This window comes from Spinacia oleracea, chromosome 4 (assembly GCF_020520425.1).
Source record: "Spinacia oleracea cultivar Varoflay chromosome 4, BTI_SOV_V1, whole genome shotgun sequence".
Taxonomy (NCBI): Eukaryota; Viridiplantae; Streptophyta; class Magnoliopsida; order Caryophyllales; family Amaranthaceae; genus Spinacia; species Spinacia oleracea.
Window position 1 is genome coordinate 43,269,762 of NC_079490.1, and position 25,759 is coordinate 43,295,520.

The following is a 25,759-nucleotide window of genomic DNA, read 5'->3' on the forward strand; positions in this document are numbered from 1 at the left end:
GGTCGGGTTATAGTCGGGTCAGGTTGGAATGCAATGGTTGTAAACGGGTTTAGCCGGATTGTAACAGGTTGATTAATCATGGGTTCATCCAATACCGATCTCAAATTAGTCGGGTTGAACAAGTTTGGCTGCGTTTTCGAAACAAGGATCATGTTTGTAAAATTCCTAGCATGACACTGAGCTAGGGTTAATTGGTTTGCATGCAAATGTAGAACATTAAGATTCGAGTTGGTGATCACTTCGGATTAAGTTAATTAAGGAACCTAAAGTCGATTGTCCAATATTATCTTATTAGGCGTGAATGCGTGATGGAACATTAGTAGGTCTTGAATTTAGCATAGAAAGGTGATTTACATAAGAATAAACATACATCACAAGTAGAATAATAGGACATCGAATAAAAATGCTACAACACCTAGAAGGACTAGGTATAAACCAAATGAATAGAAATTGCAAGAGTTGAAAGAAAGAGATTAAATAAGTAATAAGTAATAAATCATAGTAATAGAAATCGAAGAACTTGAAAAGATGAGTTTGAAGACTTATGAATTTCGAAGAATAGGAATGTTCAAGCATGACATCCCATTCTGGAATGCTTCGAAAACTTTGAATAACCTAGTTTAAAGAGAGATTGCTCAACTTAAAACATCATCAGTTTTAGAACTAAATTTTATAAAAGTCCAGTCTTATGTTTATGAAGAAAAAACATGTTCAAGTATGATAACTTAATCTTCAAATGCTCAACACTTGGAATGAACCCAGATAATCAAGAGATTGCTCTTAATTGGCATCCTTGGTTAGAAATTCTGAACTGGAATTTGGAATTAGAAATCAAAATTAGAACTTGAAATAAGGAAATGAAATTAGGAGTCTTAATGTTAAAAGAAATGATGATTCAATCAAGAAAAGTCCCAACTTTATTTGCTCCAAATACTGAAAAGTTATAATTTTTAAAGAGCGGTTTCTCTCTTTAAACATCATTGAATATTAAGCTCGATCTGAAAAGGTTTTGAACATGAATCTTAGGATTTCATGACCGCGCTCTAGTTTAAAAATGGGTTTGCACATCTTTAAACATCCTTGAACTTTTGAAAAACATGAATTTTTAAAGTTCAAATTTGATAATGATTTATGTAAAAGAGAATTTTCAAGAGTGAAATCTCTTTAATTAATCATGACTTTGAAAACAAAGCTTTGAAATTGCAAGAGAAGTGAGAAAATCATTTGGAGGAAACATTCAAGTGTGATGTTCCTCCAAAAATTACTCCTTAATAAACATGTTCCTTCGAATCACATAAACTTGAAATGAAATGAAATGACATGAAATCAAAAGAAAGATAGAAGTGTAGATTTAGAAGAGACCTTAAAAATTTACTTAGAATTGGGTGTTGATTGATTTCCAAGCTTGGGCCCCCAAATGGCTTAGGATATTGACATTTGATTTTTGAAAATTGATCTTTTGAGAGTTTTAAATTAGGTATCGGAATTGTAATTTTGAACATGGGATGTGTTTAAATGAGAATTTTGTACTCGGGTTGTGAACAAAAGTTAGTTTTTGAATCGAGGTTGTCCTTTGAAATCGGTTTTGCTTATGCTTAGAGATCAATCGCCCAAATCTATTGGAGGTATCGTCATCGGACTTTAGAGGAGACACAAATTTGGTATCTACAAATAGGGCTTTGAAATCGAAGTCGCAATTGAATTCGGAGTTGAAAATTTCGAATTTATTGAATTGGAGTCACAATTGCAATTTGAATAGGTGTCGCAATTGAATTTATCACCAGATTACACATATCTATTTTTTTAGCAAATTCACAATTGATTTTTCTGAAATAACGAGCTGCTAACGAAGAGCCGGGGAAAGTGTGAGTGGGGAAGCTTGAGAAGCTGTGCTTTAACATTTAAATTTGCTTGTGCGGAAGTGTGTGTAAAGTGCGGCTGGTGAAAATGTGGTGATGTCATTATGACATCAGTATGCATTTTTGGCTGTCTCATAGGAGAAGAACCCTTAGATAATTTTAGACACATGGTAACACTTTATATATACACATGTTAACACTGAAAACGATTAGAAGATTTTATTACTTCTCTATGGCGCTTGATTTTTACACATGGTTGCTTCAATTTACGGTTAACCTCATGCATGTTATAACACTAGATCATGTTTCTTAGCTTTCCATTTTTCTTAATTAAGATGAATTGGTTACTATGTGGAAATCACGAAGCACTTTGTAACTTTTCATGGAAATAGAAGGTTTGTCTACAAATATCTTAAAAATAAAAAAGTCTCGGCGCTCGTAAAAAGCCCTTTATTTCTCTTACCATCCCAAATCGGCCACTTCATCACCCCCTTGAGTATCAACCTACACTCGCCTTACTCAGTTACTCGCCCCTTTTCCCATAAACTTTAATACTAAACACTATCTCCATTTGTAGGGGCCTTTTTCTCCACTGCCCTAAGAATTTTCTTAGGGCGCGTTTTGAGCACAAGTTTGACTTAAGGGAATTTTGAATTTACTTTTATGAATTTCGGTCAACGAAGGGACAAAGAAGGAGCTGCCGATGAGTTTTCAAGGAAAAAATCATAAACCTTTATGTGGATTTTGATTAGGGACATTTATGAACAAATCATTAGGGACATATCCATAAAAAGGGTTCCTATTAAATTATAAAAGAAAATGACTCTGAAATGGTCAAGAACCAAAGATGGATACGGGGACAATCTATATTGTATCAATTCGCCCACCCCACGAGTGTATAGCCCTCATAGTGTTGGGATTTATGATAATCTAATTAACAAAGAGGAAAAACAATCCAGAATCTCATGTAAAAGTATAAAGTAAATGTAACATACATTCGATGTGTGTACTCCTACTAGACGTACGAACATGAACAAGAACTCCACGTGTAGTTCCTCTACAATAGTCCACCAACACGTTCAGATCCTCCTTGATTCTCTTAGCTTAGAACTTTCTCAAGGTATTTGGCTATGGAGGATTTTAGATCTCCTTTTGGTTTTTCTCTCTCTGGAGGCAAAACAACAGAATCAGGGTTCTCATTCTTAGAGGCAAATTGAAATTAATGAACCTATATTTTGTTCCTACAACCTTGATGTCCAAGCAAGGAAAACCAGCCAAAGGCTTAAAGCCCTTATGCTTAGCCTACACACGCACAACCACATAGGCCTTGGGCCTTGCTTCCCAGTGCTATTGTTGGTTCTGCTACACATCGCACACCCAAGGCCTAGCCTTGCTTGGCCACAACTACTGCTTATGGGCGCTAGCAATGTTGTTGGCCTATCATCGTTGCGCGCTTGGCTGGTGGGCTGGCAGCGTTGCTGCGTGTAACTCCATATCTGCGCCCATGGCCTTAGGACCAATATTTTTTCTTATAGTACGTGTAGATGCCTACATTTGAACCCTTATCCCGTGTCGGAAGGTTCAATGATGAAACTATAACCTACTTCTTCAACAATGCACTCTGATTAGCTGAGAACGACCCTCGACTGACTGAAGAGGCCATCCGGAGCAGAACATGTTACATATAGTAACTTCCATAAATAGAAAGCTTCCCAAAATATACTGGACATGTATGTAGTCGCATTCGCATCTCGATATGTCTTAATACGTGGTTTCATCGTTAGAAAGATTGAATGTAATTGCCCGTTCGCAGCACACCTGCACGCGTCACAATGTTCTAGTGCTTGCCTTCAGGCTTTAGAATAACATAGCTTGAATGATAACATTTCCCGAACTCATATTTATTGGGCACAACACATGTAAATATTAACCCAAGTTACTTAAACATGCTCACGAGTGCTTAGAATACGCTTGTTAGCTCGTTAGAAAATGATGCGTCCTTACAAAGTCAAAGTTAGTCTTATAAATTATGATTTGGATCATGGACATTACATGGTTTTATAGGCCTTGCAATAATCTTTCCATAGACTTATCATACGCCCAAATCCGATTTACAATGAAAGAGTTATAAGACTTTTACTTGGGCTTTGCCAAAACAGACCGACCTCTACTCTTTGGGCCATAACTCAAGATTTACGTATCCCATTGATGCAAAACCGGTAGAATTGAAAATTTGGATTCCGTAGCTTTCAAGATATTATTTTCTAGAATTCGAATTTGTATGAAGAAGTTATGAGTTGTTTAATATCGAAGTTTTTGGAATCCGCGTAGCAGATCTGCCAGCGCAAGATATTTCTTGCGTTGGCAGGCAAGCACTATTATTTTTTAGTGCTGCCATGGAAGCGCTATTAGTTTTTAGCGCGGCCATGCAAGCGCTAGCTTTTTCTAGCGTGTGCACAGTTTTCCTCCTAATCAAATACGTTTACGCTTACAATTTTATCGGATCTGTTACAGTTTCCGTTGGTTTCCAATACAATTCAACTTAAAATTCTATCAAGATTAGCAATCCTAATTCTATCAGAATTCCACCAGTCCACCCTATAAATACAACCCTTCTGCACCCCAAATGATTCACCCACATTCAGTCTCACGCTTCTGATATTCTGTATTCTCTCTCCTCTCTTCCTTGCATTCTGAATCTCTGCTAAAGTCTCATCCCGAATATTGTTCATTTGATCTTATTTTTAGCCTAGCCATATTTGAATCTCCTAAACGTTACTCTGGTGAAATTGATTCTCTGGGATAATTAATGACTAATTGGCGGAATATGGGCTAAGGTAGAAATTGACAACAATAACTAAACACCTAGGTAGTAATTGATAACTTTTAACAAGGTAGGTAGTAATTCGCAAAGTCACCAAAGAGTCCTAGGTAGTAATTGGCAAATTTTCCTTAAAATTTAAAGAATAACTATTGAATTTGAGCATGAAATGTTTAAGAGACTAAGAGCCAATAGAATTTAAGGAATCAAAATGTCAACTCAGTTGGGTGGCGGGGCGGGGATGGATTTTCGTTTATACCCGTTGGGGCGGGGATGGGGATGAATTTTGTACCCGCCATGGGTGATGGGGCGGATGCGGATGTAGGTTCCTCCATCCCCATCCCCACCTAAAATTTTCATCCCCATCCCCGCCCCATCACCCATGGCGGGTACAAAATTCATCCCCATCCCCGCCCCAACGGGTATAAACGAAAATACATCCCCGCCCCGCCACCCAACTGGGTATCCATCCCCATCTTATCCCCGCCCCATACCCGCGTCAATACCCGCCTAATTTTTCTTATTTAGCAAACATTTTCCATATATACGGAGTAATGAAAGTTAACTTTAGATAAAAAAAAATACCTTAAGACTAAAGTAACATATGTAATCGGAAAAAATACTCGTCATAACAAAAAAAATCCATACAAAAAACTTAAAAATCTCACATTAATTCATATTATCAACTAAACATGTAAATAAATCCAAACTCATCCCCGCACCCATGGCGGGTATGAAGCGGGGCAAGTGGGGATGGGGCGGGGCGGGCGGGGATGGGGCGGGTTCAACACAAAATCCACACCCGCCCCACCACCCATGGAGGGTACGATCTTTATAAAGACGGGGATGGGTATATAATCTCATTGACGGACTCAAATCCCGTCTTTTAAGTGAAATATTCTACGACATGCTATATAATTACCGACATGATATATGCCATGAGGTATACTTTTACCCCATAAAAAGTAATAAATCATGCATTTCCGTTGTAATTTTACTTCATTGATCCGTGCATGGCACGGGCTTAATTCTAGTATATATATAAAGGAGGCATATTTACCGAAATATTAGAGTGCCACCTAGGATTACTATTGGTTTCGGCCAATGAAAAATAAGATTTCTAATTTATTTTTGAATTAAAAAAATCAAGTGTCACGTAGATAATTAATTAGGTGTCACATGGATATTATGTGCCACATAAATATTTTAATTAATTATGTTATCCTACTTTAAGTCCACTTTAATTTATTACTTTTCATCAGTGTTGTAATTCTATAAGGAGTCCACTCCTTAAACACAATTAAGTTTATGCCGTACGGTTATCAAATAGGTGCAGTAGTATTAAATATCTAATGTAAACTAAAGATACAATTCAAAGTTTATAAAGACAAACTCATAGCTATAAACCTCTCGATCTCTCGGATTTTTTTTTGAAGAAGTGATACCTAAGTACATGCTGAAAGCATGTTGCTGGTAGGATTACTATTGGGTTTGGCCAATGAAAAATAAGATTTCTAATTTATTTTTGAATTAAAAAAATCAACTGCCACGTAGATAATTAATTAGGTGCCACATAGATAATATAATTAATTAATTACTAATATATACAACTTCATCCAAAATCAAACACTCTAAAAATTAAAAAATAAATCTAAAATAAAATTCATCCAAAACCAAACACTAATCTATAATAAAATTCAAACCAAAATCAAACACTAATCCAATATTAGAGCGCCACGTAGGAAATCTAATGGTTTCGGCCAATGAAAAATAAGATTTCAAAATTATTTTTTAATTAAATTAATTACTAATATTACGCGTATACAATTTCATCCAAAATGAAACACTCTAATAATTAAAAAAAAAATCTAAAATGATATTTAATCCAAAATCAAAAAACTAATCTAATATAATATACTACGTATAAAATATAGCAGTTAGTATATCTAGGAATTATTATTATTATTATTATTATTATTATTATTATTATTATTATTATTATTATTATTATTATTATTATTATTATTATTAACAATAGATTTTAGCCCGTGCGATGCACGGATTTTATTTTACCTATGACGCAATCTGGGTTGTCAGACTTCGTTCCGGGTCGGGTTGTGGCGGTTGCTGCGCAGCGAAAGCAGGTTAAGTATGCGGCACGTTGTAGGGCTTTGGGTTACGGTTTCTTTCCTTTTTCATTCTCTTCTTTTGGGGAGTTAGAGAAAGGGGCTGTTTCGTTGCTGAAGCGGGTCCAGACGTACTCCAGGGCTCAAGACATAGGGGCACGGGCAGCTGCCCACATTTTCAGCAGGATCGGGTTCGCCATAGCTAGAGGAGTGGGGGCCCAGATTGTATCTCGGCTCCCCACCAACTTCTTGTAGTTTACTTGATCTTTGTAGCTTGTTAAGCTTGTAACGTTTTGGTGGTTTCCCATAATAATAATAATAATAATAATAATAATAATAATAATGTATGCTCCGTCCGGCATACCTTCTTGTCTACTCTTGGGACAAAGGGAAAAATGTATGCTTAGATGTCACAGGTATCTCTCCCTTCACCGGGCCAGGAGTTGATGCTTTTGCTCCTGGGGTTGCTGTCGCTAATGCTGTTACCAGGAAGAAGAAAAAGTATGAAGCGAAGTGCATGGACAACGGTTATGGTTTTATCGCGTTTGCTTTCTCCACCTTTGGAGAACTGGGGAGTGATGCCCTCGAGTTCATGTCCCGGGTCTCACGTGTTGCTCAGAGTAACACGGCTGCTGCTAACGTTCGTTCTTTTCTTTTTCATCGTTTGTGTTTTGCTTTGAATAAGGGTGTTGGAGCCCAATTAGTGGTTAGGCTCCCATCCAACTTTGTGTAATCGTTTCTTTATAATAAAAAATAATAAAAAAAGTAAAATAATAATAATAATAATAATAATAATAATAATAATAATAATATTAATAATAATAATAATAATAATAATAATAATAATAATAATAATAATAATAATAATAATAATAATAATAATAATATATACAAAGGAGACGTATTTGCTGAATTATTAGAGCGCCAGGTAGGACATCTATGAAGGAAATAATGCCCTTGGTCCAAGTATGCATTCAATGATAAGTCTAATAAATGCGGTTCAGTATTAATTAAACAAGTTAATAATTCAGTGAGATCAAGTGAACTGTATGCCTAGCTAGAGGCCACTTCAGTTCAAGTGGAATTAATAATATTAATCCACAGCTTACTCTTGACTGAACCCGTAGGGTCACACAAATAGTACATGAACGGATCAAGTATTTAAGTGAATTAAATACTCCATTTATGGATATTCGGAATCGACAGATCTCGGTTCCAGTGGGAGCTGAAATCGTCAAAAGGCAAATTATGAATACTCCGGAAACGCAAATATGGATCGTATCGGAAATGTAATTATTATCCAAGTCGTAGATGTTGCCGGAAACGGAAACATGGTACGTATCGGAAAATATTATCGGAAATGGAAATATTGCCGGAATCGGAAATATTGCCGGAAACGGGAATATTGTCGGAATTGGAAAAATAATCTGAAGCGCGTCGTACGAAATAAACATCGGACGAGCTTGCTAGACGCAAGGCCCAGCACGAAGCCAGGCCTGCGCCTAACGAAGCCCGCGCACAACAAGGCGAGCCAGCAGCCCGCCAAGGCAAGCAAGGCCCAGCCAAGAAGCACGCAAGTCCAGGCCCAGCAAGCAAGGCAAGGCCAGCAGGCTGGCGCGCCCAAGCATGGGCTGCGAGCCAGTGCTGCTGGACCGAGCTCCGCGCGCGCGCGTCCAGCGCCCTTCGTGGGCTGTGTGTGTGTGCGCGTTGAGTTCGTGCATGCCTCGAATCCTTAAGCATTTAGGATTAGTTCGATTAAATATTATTTTCCTAAAACTACTAAAATTAGTTGTTGAGTTAAACACTAAATGAATAAATTTAATTAGTATCTAATTCTAATAGAATTTGATAAGTTGAATCCTAGTAGGTTAATTCTAGTTCCGATAATCCTACCCTATAAATAGGTGATGGCATTCACAATTTATAATACATCAATTCAAGTATTCATATAGTTTTAAGTTAAAAACTAAAGTTAATAATTTGCCACAAAATTATAACCGAATAAAATAATACCTTAGGCTAAATTCTAGTTAATTGAATCTAAGGCGGATCCGAACGTGTTGTGGACTATCTACGGAGGGACTACACTTGGAGTCCTAAACTTGTTCTTGTTCGGTTCGGGAGCAGCTAGGGAGGGCACGCTACAAATGTATGCATCCTAAATTATGCTAATTGTTATGTGGCAATTAATTTGGATTCCTGGCTTTATGGTTTTTCCGCATGAAATATATGTTTTATATTTGTCATAACCTAACAGTGGTATCACGAGCCTCTAATTAATTCCATAATCAATTATAGTTAACATGGTTAAATTTTATAAATTTGCAATGAATTAAAGGGGTGATTAATTTCGTTGATTGTAATTAATTGCAAATTCGTGCGATTATTTAATTATATATTCGTAGGATTTTCTGCAGTTTAGTCAATAATGGTCGGAATCGTATAATTTTATAGTGAATTTCGCATGTAAACGGTGTTTTAAAATTTTGACTAAAATCATAGATTTGATGTCGAAACCAGAATTCCCAAATTCGAAGCCTAACTATGACTTTTTGGACGTTTTAATTTTTCGAACGCAAAATTTACAATTTTTAGGATGTTAAATTAAATATTTGCGATTCTTGTTTGTAAATCTTGAATCTATGATTGACCTACTGTATATGTTTACCAATTTTAATGCCTAAGCTTGTTAATTATACAACCTAATTTGTAATTGTAATTAATTTGTTGAAATTCGAATAATTTATAATTTGATTTGATTTTCATAATTAATTAGCAATTTAATTAGGAATCTATGACTAAAAACCACCATAAAATTTGTTAAAATTGAAAAGTTGTAAAATTTTTTGACCTAGATTTGAATCCATGAAAATAATGTAATCGGAAATTAACACTAGAGGAAAAAACCTCAAGTGCGGGCTCATTTTAAGGGGTCTAATGCGGGCTTTTACATGTGCAGCACATGGCCTGCCCGCACTTGATGTTTCTCAAGTGCTGCCAAAATATTGGCAGCACTTGATGTTTCAAGTGCTGCCAATTTGGAAAATGAGCCCGCACTTGACATATTTTGTGCTGCCAATTTTAGAATATGAGCCCGCACTTGATATATTTGGTGCTGCCAATTTTGAAAATGAGCCCGCACTTGACATATTTGGTGCTGCCAAATTTGAAAATGAGCCCGCACTTGAAAATTTTGGTGCTGCCAATTCCGGAAATGAGCCCGCACTTGACATATAAATGGCAGCAGAAACATAAATATGAGCCGCACTTAGCCTATAAATAAGCCGCACTTGATCTGAAAATTTATTATCTACAAATTTCCCTGATACATATATGATACATATATTATACAATTGGACCATGCTACTAGTTAACCTCCATACATCACATTAAAAAGTATCCAATTATATAGATAATTAAATTAAATAGTATATAATTGTGAATATAAAAGTCAATTACATTACAATTATATGAAAAACTAACATCCATAATCTAAGATTCATTACAAGAAAATATAAAAGACAATAATTGGTAATGAAGTTTGCCAACTTTTCGCGAACTTCATTTATCTCCTCAGTGGTGAAGGGTTGATCTCTCGGATTGTTGAGTACCTTAAGAAAATTGACCATCAAAAAAAATATACTTTAGTTATATTATAAATATTGCATCGCATAATAAAGTAAGACTTAATTTGCTACTAACAATGAAATAATGAACCGTATAATAATAAAAATTGGTATTTCGCTCCTAACTTTTAACTAATGAACTTAAATAGGTATTTTAAACGCTTTACAGGTTTAACATAATTATATTTATGTTTCAAATACTCATTTTCACCTACTTTGGTCAAGTTATGCACATTTAAGACTCGTTTGATCATTATAGGCCACATTTTGACTAAAATTACATATTTCGGTTCCAACTTTCAACCAATGGTCCTAAATAAGTATTTTAAACACTTTAGAAGTTTAATATACTTAGTTTTATGTTTCAAAGACTAATTCTCACCTAATTTAGTCAAGTTATGTACATATATGACTCTTTTGATCATTACAGGTCACATTTTGATTAAAATGGCTTGTTTCGGTCCCAACTTTCAACTAGTGAATCTAAATGAGTATTTTAAACCCTTAACATGTTTAATATACTTAGTTTTATGTTTCAAAGACTCATTCACACCTACTTTAGTCATGTTATGTACATATGAGACTTATTTGATCGTTTATAGGCCACATTTTGACTAAAGTGGCTTACTTCGCTCCCAACTTTCAACTAATAAACCTAAATAAGTATTCTGACCTTTTACATGTTCATTAGACTTAGTTTAATGTTTTAAAGAATCATTCTCACCTACTTTGGTCAAGTTATACACATATAAAACTCATTTAATCATTATAGGTCACATTTTGACTAAAATGACTTATTTCGGTCCCAACTTTTAACCAATGAACCTAAATGAGTATTTTAACCCTTTGCATGTTTCATACACTTAGATTTATGTTTTAAAGACTCATTTTAACCTACTTTGGTCAAGTTATGTACATTTAATCCTTGTTTGATCATTATAGTTCATATTTTGACTAAAACGGCTTATTTCGCTCCTAACTTTAAACTAATAAACCTAAATAAGTGTTTTATACTCTTACATGTTTATAATTAAAAATAAATCTAACCCTGTAAACCAAATCAAATCAAGCAAAATTAACTGCAAAAACAAGAAACTGGCAGAATATAGAAAACTAGAGCTTTTGAATCACAAGTTGTTGGACGGCGCGCTCCCCCCAATATATCAAATTAAATTGGAAAAACGAACTAAGTAAATAGATAGAACAATTAGGCATGGACTACATGATTTTCCACTTGTTACTTAAATAGATATACCCCAAATAAACAATGTAAATGATCAAAATTGAGCACCAATATGTAAATTGGTAGGCTAAACAGGCATTGCTAGAAGCCAAGACAAGAAACTTGAAGCGAAATGAGAGCATCAAACAAGAAAACCAAAAAAAAAAAAGGGAAAATGCAAAATGTTGGAGCTCCCTGTTTGTTCTCTATTCCTTTATTTTTATAGCTCACATCCATGAGTAAATGAGATATTCCCAGCAAAGTGTAAGAAAATACTTTGTCAACTTGAACAGGATCTGTGCTCCAGTGTAAAGTTGAATGAAAATACCAGATGAAAAATCTAAATACATACTACGTATGTTTTAGCAATCAGTTAGAAACAGGGAAGGCAAAGAGAGCGCAAAACTCATTAACCAAGCTCTAGCGTGGGCAAGGTGTGGCTACTATAACATTCCAGTATTTCTTCCAAAACTAAGGCATAAGCACGAACTCGGACAGAGTAATCCCAAGCTTTTTTTTACAAGAGTAATCCCAAGCTAAACAAACTTTTATTACAAATTCAGCATTGAACAGTCTTGTCCAGGGGAAAAAATTGTTAGGAGTTATCTGAAACAGCAGCACTTGCACTTGAATCATCCCAATAATGCAACCCAGAAAAAGAGAGTTGACGCACAAACATGATCAATTAACCAGATAACAACTTATAACAGCACATCAATATATCTATTCAATAATTAATGCAGTAACCAGATTCAATAAAATCAACACTCACCCTAAGATTTCCATTATAAGCTTCCCCAAGTATCCCAATACAGTGAAAGCCCAAGTGGTCTCAGCCTGAATGAACCAGAAGGATACATTAGCAAGACGCATTGAGAAAGAAAGTAATACAATCATAAACAATATGAACATAAAACTCAAATTCACAGGCCCCACCTTGTCCCCTTGCCGATACATCTCTTCCAAATCTTCATAACTTATTCCAATAATAAGTATTCCTACAAAGCACAAAGAGTACAAATAAATTTTATGTATACAATTAACAAAACTAGTATACTATCATAAAGTCAATTAACAAAACCAGTATACTATCTTAATTTCAATTAACATAACCAATATACTATTTTCATTACTATGACATTAGAACCATGAATGATGATATAAACCTCTTGATATGCCCATGGCCACAAATGGTGTGGTAAACCTCTTGAATTCTTGATATGCCCATGGGCCATGGCCAACCATTTCCCTAGTTCTAGGGTTCCTTGCAGTCCACAAAGAGGATGAAATATAACATTTTATTTATAATTTTGGAGCAGTAAATACTACGGAGTACAAGCTGGTACCCCAATGTGATTGCCTCTGAGGTATCTGGTACCAAAATCATCAACAAATTCCAAAATCAAATCCAATTCAAATCCAAACCATAAACAAATTTCAAATCAAACAATCCGAACCCGGCATACATCACCAGTGATCGCAATTCGAATAATAAAAAAGTAGTTAAAAAAAATCAAAACAAAACCCTAAAAAATCAAAAGCTAAGAGAAATTAACAATAATTATACAAAAAAGAACACTAGAATCGAACTTTTTCAATGCAAAACATCAGATCAGAAACACGAAATGCAAAAAAAAAAATCCGAAATAATAAATCGAAAAACAAACCTGAATTAGTTCGATTTGGAAGATAGTAGAAGCAAAACGAGCAAGCAATTGAAAAACCATGACAAAATAGGCATCCTTAATTGAAGCTATTGCAAAAAAATGACTAGGGTTTGGGGATTTTTTAGGGTTTTGTTTAGCGATAAGGAGGAGCAACGCATGTGTGCTGCCGCGGCGGCAGGAAGAGGGAGAATTCGGGGGGGGGGGGGGACATCATCGGCGACGTGGCTGGAAGATGAAGCGTTCGGCGGTGAGGGAACAGCAACGACTGCGCGGCTAGGCTTGCGGTGTGAATGTTGAATTTAGCGAAACTGGAGAAGGGGGAGGAGCTGTTGAATTTCGCGAAACTAGAGAATGGGAAGGACCTAGAGAACCAGAGAGGGGAAGGAGGAGAAGCGGGAAATGTAATTTTTTTTGGAAAACTTTTTAGAAATATTTTGTGCGGCTTTTTGTGAAACGAGTCCGCACTTGAGTTTAAACCCCGCACTTGAATTTAAGTGCTGCCAATTTTTAAAATGAGCCCGCACTTGTGAAAAATTATTTTTTCCTTTTGTTTCGTGCTTTCAAGTGCTGCCAATTTATTAAATGAGCCGCACTTGAAGGGAAGCACATGGCGATTTTTCTTCTAGTGTAATTTGAATAATAAATTTTCGATTTTTCGCCCTGAATTTATGAAATTAATATGATTTATTAATTCGTCTATAAATTTAAATAATAAAGTTTCGATTTTTATAAAATCCGTTCACGAATCTTGCACGCACAAAGCAATGGACGCTAAGTGTTACCCTTAAGGGGTGTTGTATAGTGCGGGCATGCGACGACGAGCAAGGGAGCTCGTCGTCCATGCGGTACGAATGCAGTGAGCAAGGGCGTGGCACGAGAGTGCAAGGCAGCAGCCCTGCCTAGCATCAAGTGTTGCGAGCTCGTGGGCGGGATGGGCGAGTGGGCAAGGCGACGAGCACAACGCATCGTGCACGCGGGCAGCGATGGCTGGCTCGTCCAGCTGCGTTAGTTGCCCAGCAGCGTGCCTCGACAGTGGGCATAGGCTGCGCGCAAGCGTAGCTCGCTGGGCCTGCTACGTTTGCGCGTGGTCGCTCGGCCTTGCGGTACGATCAGTCGAGTGGCATGGGCTGCTGCTTGTTGGACTCGACGAGGCATGGGCGTGAGCCCATGGCCTCGTCTTGACCCGATTGGTTCGTTTTAATTTAATTTTGATTTTCAGTCAGAAAAACGATTTTAATTAAATTTGAAATTCGTAATTTAATTTTTTTTCTCGGAATTTTAATTTGAATATTTTAATTATTATAAATTTTATTTATAGTAATTAACCTTGATTAAATTTAAATTAATTAATTTATTAAACTAAAAATAAAGTAAAGGATTTAAATAATAATTTTTGTGAGCTTTAAATTTTAATTAAATTTGTATGCTTCCGGTTGGACTAGGAAATACAATTTTATGTTTAAAATTAGTAAAGCATGTAAAATTCTAGGTTTAAGTGGGAGCGTTTTAGTCATAAACTCTCGATTAGGTCTACATTCCTTTAAGGTTAAAACAACTCGATTAGAATTAATAAGGATTGAATAATTTGTAGATTATTGGAAGCCTTGATTAATTGCTGCAAATATTTATGTGATGCATAATATGTTCTACTAACCAGCTATGTGGGCCATTCATTGATAAATGAATGGGTGAATGGTATATTGTAAATGTACTGTTTTGCAGGTTATGGAAAATGACTAGTATGGCCCAAATAGGATAGAAAATATGGTCTGCGTACCATTAATTTGAATGTAATATTGGTCTAAAGTACCAAAGTTTTATTGCTTTAAAATGGTCTGCGTACCATCAAATAGTTGTAATTAGTTTCAATTATAGCATATCCTATTTGAAGAAAATGGCGCCTTCCATGGTGAAATTCAAAACGGAGTTTCCAATCCATTTTCAAGACGGAGTTTGAAGTTGAAGCTTCAAGATGAAGTCGGGCCATACTAGATCACATTGATATCTTATGCATGCTTTAAGTTATTTATTGCTTTAAATATGTCTTAATTATGCATGAGATTGTGGCTTGATTATGTTGCATGATTAAGGATTTTAGTTCACTTAAAATCTAACCAACATAGTAAGAGCCTTAAGTTCCAAACTTTAAAAATTGAGTTAAAAGGTGCCATGCCAAAATAACACTTACTTAGATAACCTTTACATCAATCTTAGTAATAGTTTTCCGCCATAGCGAGGTGTTACTTATTGACCCTAAAGGGGTAAGGTACACAAATAATTGTGAGTACATATTAGTTTTGGTGAAACTCAACGATACAAGTAAGGAGTCCTTTTATGTCGTGGCAAACGGGATAAGTTTCCCTAATAAGTTCTTAGACGTACCTATCAACCAAGAGTAGTTTCTAGACTATTAGCAAAGGATTTGCTTACCTAAAATATTTTAGAATTGAGTCTAAATACATAATATGCTTAATTCTTCAATGATTTTAGGATCTTGGATTCATTTTATTCACACCTGTCGGAACAATAAATTCGAATAAAATGCTAATGACTTGTTTAAATTGCATGATTGCTTTAATTTTCACGTTATTACTCATGATAAATGTTTAGACGACTTTGCATGCTTCAATGTATGTTTTAATTATTGTTTATAATTAAATATCTTGCACTGCAGTAAATCCTTTTAGAAGGGTAACGGTAAATTTCCTCGGTTGGTAGTGAATCCAAGAACGATTCACGGAAATGAGAGAAAGTGAGCAATTTAGAATGTACGTTTCTTTTAGCGACTTTTATGGTTGTTTTCGAGTATCAAAGTCGAATGGCAAATGGATTGGTGCTTGTGAATTCAAAATACAATGTAGTTTTGAGATCATAAAGTATTGAGTTTAAACACTCAGCTTTACCAATGGTTAACAACCTAATATCTTTAACCATTTAATTCTCGAATGAGTCTTGTCCCTAGACATTCGAATAGATCGATGCTTAGAGAACTTTAGAAGCTTCTGGTAAGATCATCTAGTTGGAAAAGAATATTCAACATAAATAAAATGGTAAGAACTTTGTTGGAGTGACATTGGACATGTCTAACAAAGTATAAAAGTCAACACTAGAGAAGTCAATTCTTAAGACTATAAGAAAGGGTACAAGAAATAGGAAAACAAGGAACAAATGAAAGGAATTTACGATTCCGTTTCTACCTAAAAGTTTATGTTTAAAGAGAAGTGACCTATCCATCAAACTTCCTTGGTATCATATACCGGTTGAGGTTCTTACTTCGGTAATAACTCAAACAATGGAATCTAGGCTACACTAATGACCTACGAGTGGAAATGAATCATGGCAATGCTACATTAGTTGTAGGGTCATCTAGTTTGTTTTAAGTCCTTTCAAGGCTAGAACTTAATGGCTATTTTGTTCCATAATCAGCATACCTAAATTTCTGTTTCAAACACAGAAAGACTCACATTCAAGAAAAACAAAAACAATGTTTGTTTGTTTATTTGGATGAAATGGTCATTTACGGGTTGAGTCAATATGCTTGATTAAAACAAACAAATCTTTAACAATAAGAACTTTACTAGGTTCAAATCAATCTCTTGATTTGAGTTCCACAAACCTTTAGCATTGTTGCTTAGACCATGTCAACAAGTTAACACTCAAAAGCTCTATTTTGATGGACTTTTGAAAGTTGATTGATTTCTAGATCACTCAAGACAAGCTAGTCTTACATGTTGAAAGTAACAAAAGATATGAACTATTGTTAGAACGCCTAGACAATAGAGTTCAAAGCTAAAGAAATATTTTATGACTTTATTATATCACATGGATTTGAGTGAATATTGGTTTATTTACTCAATGAGATATAAGTTTGAATCTGTTTGGCTAGTTCAAAGATTCAGAAGTATAAAATCCACTTGGAAATGAATCATAAAGATCTAGGTAAGATCATGACGATGATCACTTTAAGAACAAAAATGATCATTAATGATTGTGTGTTGTAATTTCACGATCTAGCTCCATAAGATATGGCATATCTAAGTTGGAATCATCGAAGTCAATTAGTACTTGATTCGATCAATGATGAATCATAAAGACTTTTCCTATAATTTCTAAAACAAAATGCTCAACTACCACCAAACTAAACCAAATTCGTCAAAGCTATTGAAAAGTAATTTCAGAATATCTTTTCAATAATATATATATATATATATATATATATATATATATATATATATATATATATATATATATATATATATATATATATATATATATATATATATATAGCTTAGTGTTTGTCATTCGACAAAATAAGGCCCGAGTATAGATATATGTTTCATTGTCATTTATTCAAATGAGACACAAGGGTATTATTTCTACCACAGACTTTTGAGAACATAATGTTTGTTTGCTCGAAATAGTGTCCTTTTGGAGATTCGTTTCCAAAATGATAAGTGGGAGAAAATAGACTTCGAAAGTCTTCGAGGCGAACAACAAACATAAACGGACATTCCGGAGGCTTTTCGAAGTTCTTCAGAAAATCCGAACACTTATTCTTTAAGGACTTTAGAAGTGGCTTTAAAGATTAGACATCTCTTAGAAGATTTTACAAGTGCTTCAAGGAGAACATAATATTCAAAGGACTCTCAAAGTGCCTGTTGATATTCTATTGTTTGATGTTCTATACCCAAGTAGACATAGAGTTCAAGTCACTGAAACTATGAGATTCTTCTATTAGATAGTGAAGAAACTTAGAGTTCAGGTCACTGAAACTATGAGATTATTCTATTAGATAGTGAAGAAACTTAGAGTTCAGGTCACTGAAACTATGAGATTCTTCTATTAGATAGTGAAGAAATCTACAACTTGCAGTCAAACTATTATCAAGATAATAATGAGTATGTGACTTGTAAGAAAGCTATGATGAAATATAGATGTAATCCCCCGTAATTTTATTATATTTTATTTATATATTTTAACGTATATTTAATATATTTAAATGTAATTTACGAATTTTAGAAATGAATATGTAATTAAAATATAATTATGTTATTACATTTTGAATATTTTAAATGATTTATGAAATCAAAATTGATTTTTGAATTTTACGTTAAAACGAATTCGGATTTTGAAATCACGTTCTATTGAAATTAGAAAGCAAATCCTAACCATTTCGGATTCAGCAACCTAAATTCTACTCCTAGCCCAATTGGGCAAAGCCCAAACCAACAAAACCCCAAAACCATACTCCCTTCTCTTTTCTCATTCACGTAAAAAAAACCAAACCCTCCTCTCTCCCCTCCATACTCACGTGAAACCAAAGAAAAAAAGAAAAAAAAGAGGAAACTCGTTCCTCCAATCTCACGCTCACTCCTCAGCCGCCCTCTCTCCCTCCACGCCGTCGCCGAGCCGCCGCCGTCCATCCTCAGCCGCCGCTGGTACGGTAACACCCTCCTCTTCTTTTTCGTCTTCCCTCTTTCCTTTCTTCCTCTGTTTTCGGTCCTTCCCTCCCCCTCGGTTTTTCGTGCTTCCCTTAACACCTTGCGTGTTCACAGCCCCGCTCGCGCAGCAGCCACCGCACGCACGCCGCCGTGCCCAGCCCTCGTCGTGAGCCACCACCTACCAGCCGGCCGAACCTCTCTCCTCTTTGGTTCTTGGTTATTTCTTAAACCCTAAGTAACTAATTATTTTAATTAATTATAATTGTTAATTTAAATTATGTTCTTGATATTAAATTCATAATTTTTATGGTTTGAACATGATTTTCAGATGTTGGTTGAGTTTATAAACGAATTAATTTCAAGTTTTGGTTGATTTAATTATAAGTTAGGGCTTATTTATGATTTATTAATTTGAATTATGTTTCTTGAATTAAAGTGATGATTTTTGTAATTTAAATTATAAATTTCAGATTATGCAAATTATATAATAAAGTTATTAATTTTCAGATTATCAAATTACTTTGAAATATGAATTTTGATTGTTTAAAGTATGAAATTCAAGGTTTTTATGATTTTTAATCATGGTAGGTTGAGTATGAATTATTGAATTGGTTGTTTTGAGATACTAGGAACGTAGATTGACCTTGGTGAAGCTTTTAAATGAAATTATATTGCTGAAAATTTAAAGTACGATGTTTGCAAAAGTTTTCAACGAATTTCAATCACTAGTTCAATAATTATGATGCTAGGAAAGCAAATGTTCAAGTTTTGATATTGGGGAAAGTTCTAAATATATTTAGGATGCATTTAGAATGCTTTATTATGGTTGTCAATGATAGAAATTGATTGAGACTACTTGTTGGTTGTTTAGGCGGAGAATTCTCTTTAGGCGACTTTTGAAAGTGTTAAAGTGGCCTATCAGTTTGTTTACACAAGGTACGTACATACTTGCGTGCTTGGAATGTGTGCTAATTGTTGAAACCATGTTGAATTTGTTGTTGAACTTGGTTATGTTGATATTATTGTTGAACTTGGTGATGTTGATATTATGGACGAACTTGGTTATATGGAATGTGCATGTTCAATACTGTTGGACAAACTTATTGAACTTATTTTGCACTAAGAGAACTGTAACATGTTAGTATGGATGATTGATACAAACATGTTGGTTGGGAACACTAGATTATTCTATATGATTGGTTTGGATCGATTGGTTGTTGTTCCCTTTTTAGCTTTTCACTACTTTATGAGGGCCGAGGACCTTGTTTAGTAAGTTGAAACTTTATACCCATATACAGGGTTGATCATGGTTAAAGGAAAGGTTGGGTAAATTGGAATGAGTCTTGATTGATGCCTTTATGATCACGTACTTAATTCCAAGATAAAAACAGTTGTGAACGAATGTGGATTATATGCCTTATGTGATTGTTGAGTCATAACAGAGTCTCAATTTGTAAATCATGTAAAGTGAAACTGAGTAGCAATAGCTTTAGACTGTGCACGTCTAAAGTGACGGACAAACAGGAGTTGGGGTTCATGGTGGTAGCCCATGGCCTTTATCTCGGACCGGATTGATCACCGTGTCCTATTTTTATTCAAATGTTCCTCGATATCGCAGGTCTCTGAGGTTACGGAGTCGCGCCCGTACCTCGTCTTCCTTAGTGAAGGCTGTCGGACGGTCAACTCGTTCCATTGTCTATTGAAGGAAATAGTGCCCTTGGTCCAAGTATGCATATAATATTAAGTCTAATAAATGCGGTTCAGTATTAATTAACAAGTTAATAATTCAGTGAGATCAAGTGAGCTGAATGCCTGACTAGAGGCCGCTTCAGTTCAAGTAGAATTAATTATATTAATCCACAGCTTACTCTTGACTGAACCCGTAGGGTCACACAAATAGTACGTAAACGGATCAAGTATTTAATGGCAATAAATACTCCATCTATGGATATTCGGAATCGACGGATCTTGGTTTCAGTGGGAGCTGAGATCGTCCCAGTCAAGAAATGAATACTCCGGAAACGATGATATTGCCGGAAACGGAAATATGGATCGTATCGGAAATATAAATATTATCCAACTCGTAGATGTTGCAAGAAACGGAAACATGGTACGTATCGGAAAATATTATCGGAAATGGAAATATTGCCGGAATCGGAAATATTGCCGGAAACGGAAATATTGTCAGAATCGGAAAATATTATCGGAAATGGAAATATTGCCGGAATCGGAAATATTGCCGGAAACGGAAATATTGTCAGAATCGGAAATATTATCGGAATCGGAAAATAATTCCGGAAACGGAAATATTAAATATTTGTTCGAAACGGAAATTAATTCCGGAATCGAAAATATTAAATATTGTTCGTATCGGAAATAAATTCCGGAATCGGGAATTTAATCGGAAGCGTATCGTACGAATAAGCATCGGACGAGGCCTGCCGGACGAGGGCCCAGCACGAAGCCAGGCCATCGCCCAGCAAGCCAAGCGCGCCACACGAACAGCCAAGGCCACGCCAGGCCTAGCGCAAGGCCAGGCCCAGCAGGCCATGGCAGCGCGCGCAGCTGCGAGCAGTGGGCTGCGAGCATTGCTGCAGCTCGCGTGGGCTTGTAGCTCGCGTGGGCCGAGCGGCCGTGTGGGCTGTGTGCGGGCATGGCCTGCACGCTTGCGGGTCATGCTCGTGTAGAGTTTGTGTTCACATACGAAACCTAAAGAGTACAGGACTTGTTTAATGATTAAAATTCCTAATCCTAAAAGATAAATTAATTAAATAAGAATTCTACTAGGATTCTAATTTAATTAATTCGTATCCTAGTAGGATTCGATTATTTATTCCATGGTCTATAAATATGAGTTAAGGGCTCATAATTTATATCGAGTATTCAAGTATTCAAAGTGATTTTTGAGAGCAAAAATTCAGTCATATAATTGCCTACAATAGCCGAAAATTCTAAGTACCTTAAGGGCGATTCTAGTTGGTCAAGCTTAAGGCGGATCCGGACGTGCTGTGGACTATCTACGGAGGGACGACATTTGGAGTCCTAAAGACTTGTTCTTGTTCGGTTCGGGCGCAGCTAGGGAAGGCACGCTACAACATGTATGCATATATTCTATGCTAAATGATTATGTGTAAATAATATGCTTTCGTGGCTTTATGGTTTTTCCGCATGATTTATGAATTGTCATATGTATCATAACCTAACAGTGGTATCACGAGCCTCTTATTATTTTCATAATCTAAATTGCATGAACATGGTTAAATATTACAAATTTGCAAGAATTAAAAGGGGTGATTAATTTTCGTAATTGTTAATTAATTGCAAATTGCGTTTATTTAATTATACGTACGCAGTTTTTCGGCAGTTTCTTCGTTACTCATCCAAATCGAGTGATTTTTGTGTCAATTCCGCATGTAAAAGGCATTCTAAAATTTTGTCAAAAATAATAATTTTCGGCCGAACCCAGAATTCTCAAATTCGAAGCCTAACTATGACTTTTCGGAGGTTTTATTTTTTCGAATGCAAAATTTCGTAAATTTAAGATGTTAAATTAAATATTTGCGATTCTTGTTGATAAATCTTGAATTTTTGATTGACCTACTGTATATGTTTAACAAGTTTGAATGCCTAGCCTTGTTAATTATGCAAATCTAATTTGTAATTATGATTAATTTGTTGAAAATTGGAATAATTTAGAATTAATTTGATTTTCATAATTAGTTATAATTTAATTAGATACCTATGATTAAAAACCACCATAAAAATTGTAAATTTATGTTAAATTTTAAATTTTTTTGACCTAGACTTGAATCCATGTTAATCGGAAATCAATTGAATAATAAATTTTCGATTTTTCGCCCTAAAATTATGAAATTAATATTATTTATTAATTTGTCATTAATTTTGAATATAAATTTTAAATTTTTATGCGATTCGCTCATATAACTTGCACGCACAAAGCAATGGACGCTACGTGTTACCCTTAAGGGGTGTTGTATAGTGCGGGCATGTGACGACGAGCAAGGGAGCTCGTCGCCCATGCGGTACGAATGCAATGAGCAAGGCCATGGTGCACGAGCACAAGGCAGCAGCCCTGCCTTGTGTCGTGGGCTGTGTGCGATGGGCGAATGGGCGAGGGCGAGGGCAAGGCACGATCAGTCGCGTGTGGGCAGCAAGCGAGCTGCGCCACAGCGCGCACTGCCTCGCGCAAGCGTGCGGAGCCTCGCGCGCAGCGAGCGCAAGCTCGCGTGCCACGAGTGCTACGCCAAAGCATCGATCGCTCGCGCGCAGCGAGCGCTGTTGTGCGTGCGACGAGCGCTGCGCCCAGCGATGGCGTGCGAGTGCTTGTTATGCGTGCGACGAGCGCTGCGCCCAGCGATGGCGTGCGAGTGCTTGTTGTGCGTGCGACGAGCGCTGCGCCCAGCGATGGCGTACGAGTGCTTGTTGCGACGTGCGACGAGCGCTGCGCCCAGCGATGGCAAGCAGCTTGCTTGTTGCGACGTGCGACGAGCGCTGCGCCCAGCGATGGGCTGCGGCAGCATGCTCGTGCGTCGAGCGCTGGCGCGCGCAGCGAGCACCAGCTCGAGTGATGCCTTGCGATGGTGAGCAGCAGCGATGCGACGCAGCGCATGGGCTGCGCGCACATGGCCAGCGATGGCTGTGTGCTTGTGGCCCATGGGCGTGCGATGCGTGGGATTGTTGCGTTGCGATTAGATCGTTTTGAAATTTTAATTTGAAATTTTCAGTTTACGTAATTTTAATTAATTTTAAAATTAATAATTTAAATTATTTTCTTGGATTTTAATTTTGAATATTGTAATTATAATAAATTTTATTTATTCTAATTATTTTACTAAAATTAAAATCATGAATTAATTTAAATACGACTGAAATTAAATTAAACTTTTTGGATTCAATTATAAATTTATATGAGCTTTAAATTTTAATTAAATTTGTATGTTTCCGGTTAGACTAGAAATACATTTTTATGTTTAAAATTAGTAAAGCATATGAATTTATTGGTTTAAGTGGGAGCCCTTTTTAGTCATAAACTCTTGATTAGGTCTACAAATCCTTAAGGTTAAAACAACTTGATTAGAATTAATAAGGACTGAATAATTTGTAGATTATTGGTGCCCTTAATTAATTGCTGCAAATGTTTACGTGATGCATAATGTGTTTTACTAACCAGCTATGTGGGCCATTCATGATAATGCATGGGTGAATGGTATGTATTGTATATGTACTGTTTTGCAGGTTATGAAGTGACTAGTATGGCCCAAATAGGATAGAAAATATGGTCTGCGTACCATTAATTTGAATGTAATTGGTCTAAAGTACCAAAGTTGTTTTTTAATTCAAATATGGTCTGCGTACCATCAAATAGTTGTAATTAGTTTTAATTATAGCTTATCCTATTTGAAGAAAATGGTGCCTCCCACGGAGATTTTCAAGACGGACTTTGAAGTTAAAGCTTCAAGATGAAGTCGGGCCATACTAGATCACATTTATCTTATGCATGTTTTAAGTTATTTATTGCTTTTAAATATGTCTTAAAATGCATGAGATCAAAAGCTTGATTATGTTGCATGATTAAGGATTTTAGTTCACTTAAAATCTAACCAACATAGTAAGAGCCTTAAGTTCCAAACTTAAAAATTGAGTTAAAAGGTGCCATGCCAAAATATACACTTGCTTGGATATCCTTTACATCAATCTAGTAATAGTTTTCGCTCAGCGAGGTGTTACTTATTGGTCCTAAAGGGGCAAGGTACACAAATAATTGTGAGTACATGTTAGTTTTGGTGAAACTCAACGATATAAGTAAGGAGTCCTTTTATGTCGTGGCAAAATCGATAGGTTTACCTAATAAGTTCTTAGACGTACCTATCAACCAAGAATAGTTTCTAGACTATTAGCAAAAGGCTTTTGCTTACCTAAGATGTTTTAGGATTAAGTCGACAAACTGTGCTTAGTTCTTCAATGATTTTAGGATCTTGGAATCATTTTATTCACACCTGCCGGGACACATAATTCGAATAAAATGCTAATGACTTGTTTAAATTGCATGATTGCTTTCATTTTCAAGTTATTATTCATGATAAATGTTTAGACTTTGCATGCTTCAATGTATGTTTTAATTATTGTTTATAATTAAATATCTTGCACTGCAATAAATCCTTTTAGAAAGGTAACAGTAAATTTCCTCGATTGGTAGTGAATTCAAGAACGATTCACGGAAATGAGAGAAAATGAGCAATTTAAAATGTACGTTTCTTTTCGCGACTTTTATGGTTGTTTTCGAATATCAAAATCGAATGGCAAACCAATTGGTGCTTGTGAATTCAAAAAACAATGTAGTTTTGAGATCATAAAGCATTGAGTTTAAACGCTCAGCTTTACCAATGGTTAACAACCTAAAATCTTTTTTCCATTTAATTCTCGAATGAGTCTAGTCCCTAGACATTCGAATAGATCGATGCTTAGAGAACTTTAGAAGCTTCTGGTAAGATCATCTAGTTGAAACAGAATATTCAACATAAATAAAATGGTAAGAACTCTGTTGGAATGACATCGGACATGTCTAACAAAGTATAAAAGTCAACACTATAGAATTCAATTCTTAAGACTATAAGAAAGGGTACAAGAAATAGGAAAACAAGGAACAAATGAAAGGAATTTACGATTCCGTTTCTACCTATAAGTTTATGTTTAAAGAAAAGTGACCTAGCAATCAAACTTCCTTGGTATCATATACCGCTTGAGGTTCTTACTTCGGTAATAACTCAAACAATGGAAGCTAGGCTACACTAATGACCTACAAGTGGGAAATGAAGCATGGCAATGCTACATTAGTTGTAGGGTCATCTAGTTTGTTTTAAGTCCTTTCAAGGCTGGAACTAAATGGCTATTTTGTTCCATAATCAGCATACCTAAATTTCTGCTTCAAACACAGAAAGACTCACATTCAGAAGAACAAAAACAATGTTTGTTTGTT

At 35.7% G+C, this 25,759-nt stretch overlaps 1 protein-coding gene across 2 annotated transcripts; it reads right to left on the reverse strand.

Moving 5' to 3' along the window:
- Positions 1–10,190: 10,190 nt before the first annotated feature.
- LOC110802588 (LIMR family protein Os06g0128200) lies at positions 10,191–13,768 on the reverse strand. 2 transcript variants are annotated; one of them, XM_022008028.2, is made up of 5 exons: positions 13,322–13,768; positions 12,821–13,025; positions 12,591–12,652; positions 12,427–12,491; positions 10,191–10,417 (listed from the first exon to the last, which is right to left on the reverse strand). In XM_022008028.2, the coding sequence occupies exons 2-5, from the start codon at positions 12,897–12,899 to the stop codon at positions 10,372–10,374; spliced, it is 252 nt and encodes an 83-aa protein (XP_021863720.1). In that variant the 5' UTR covers positions 12,900–13,025; positions 13,322–13,768; the 3' UTR covers positions 10,191–10,371. The 2 variants fall into 2 exon arrangements, 1 of the variants encoding a protein (XP_021863720.1); XR_002537237.2 differs by lacking the exon at positions 12,821–13,025 and having other exon boundaries at positions 13,322–13,760.
- Positions 13,769–25,759: the final 11,991 nt, after the last annotated feature.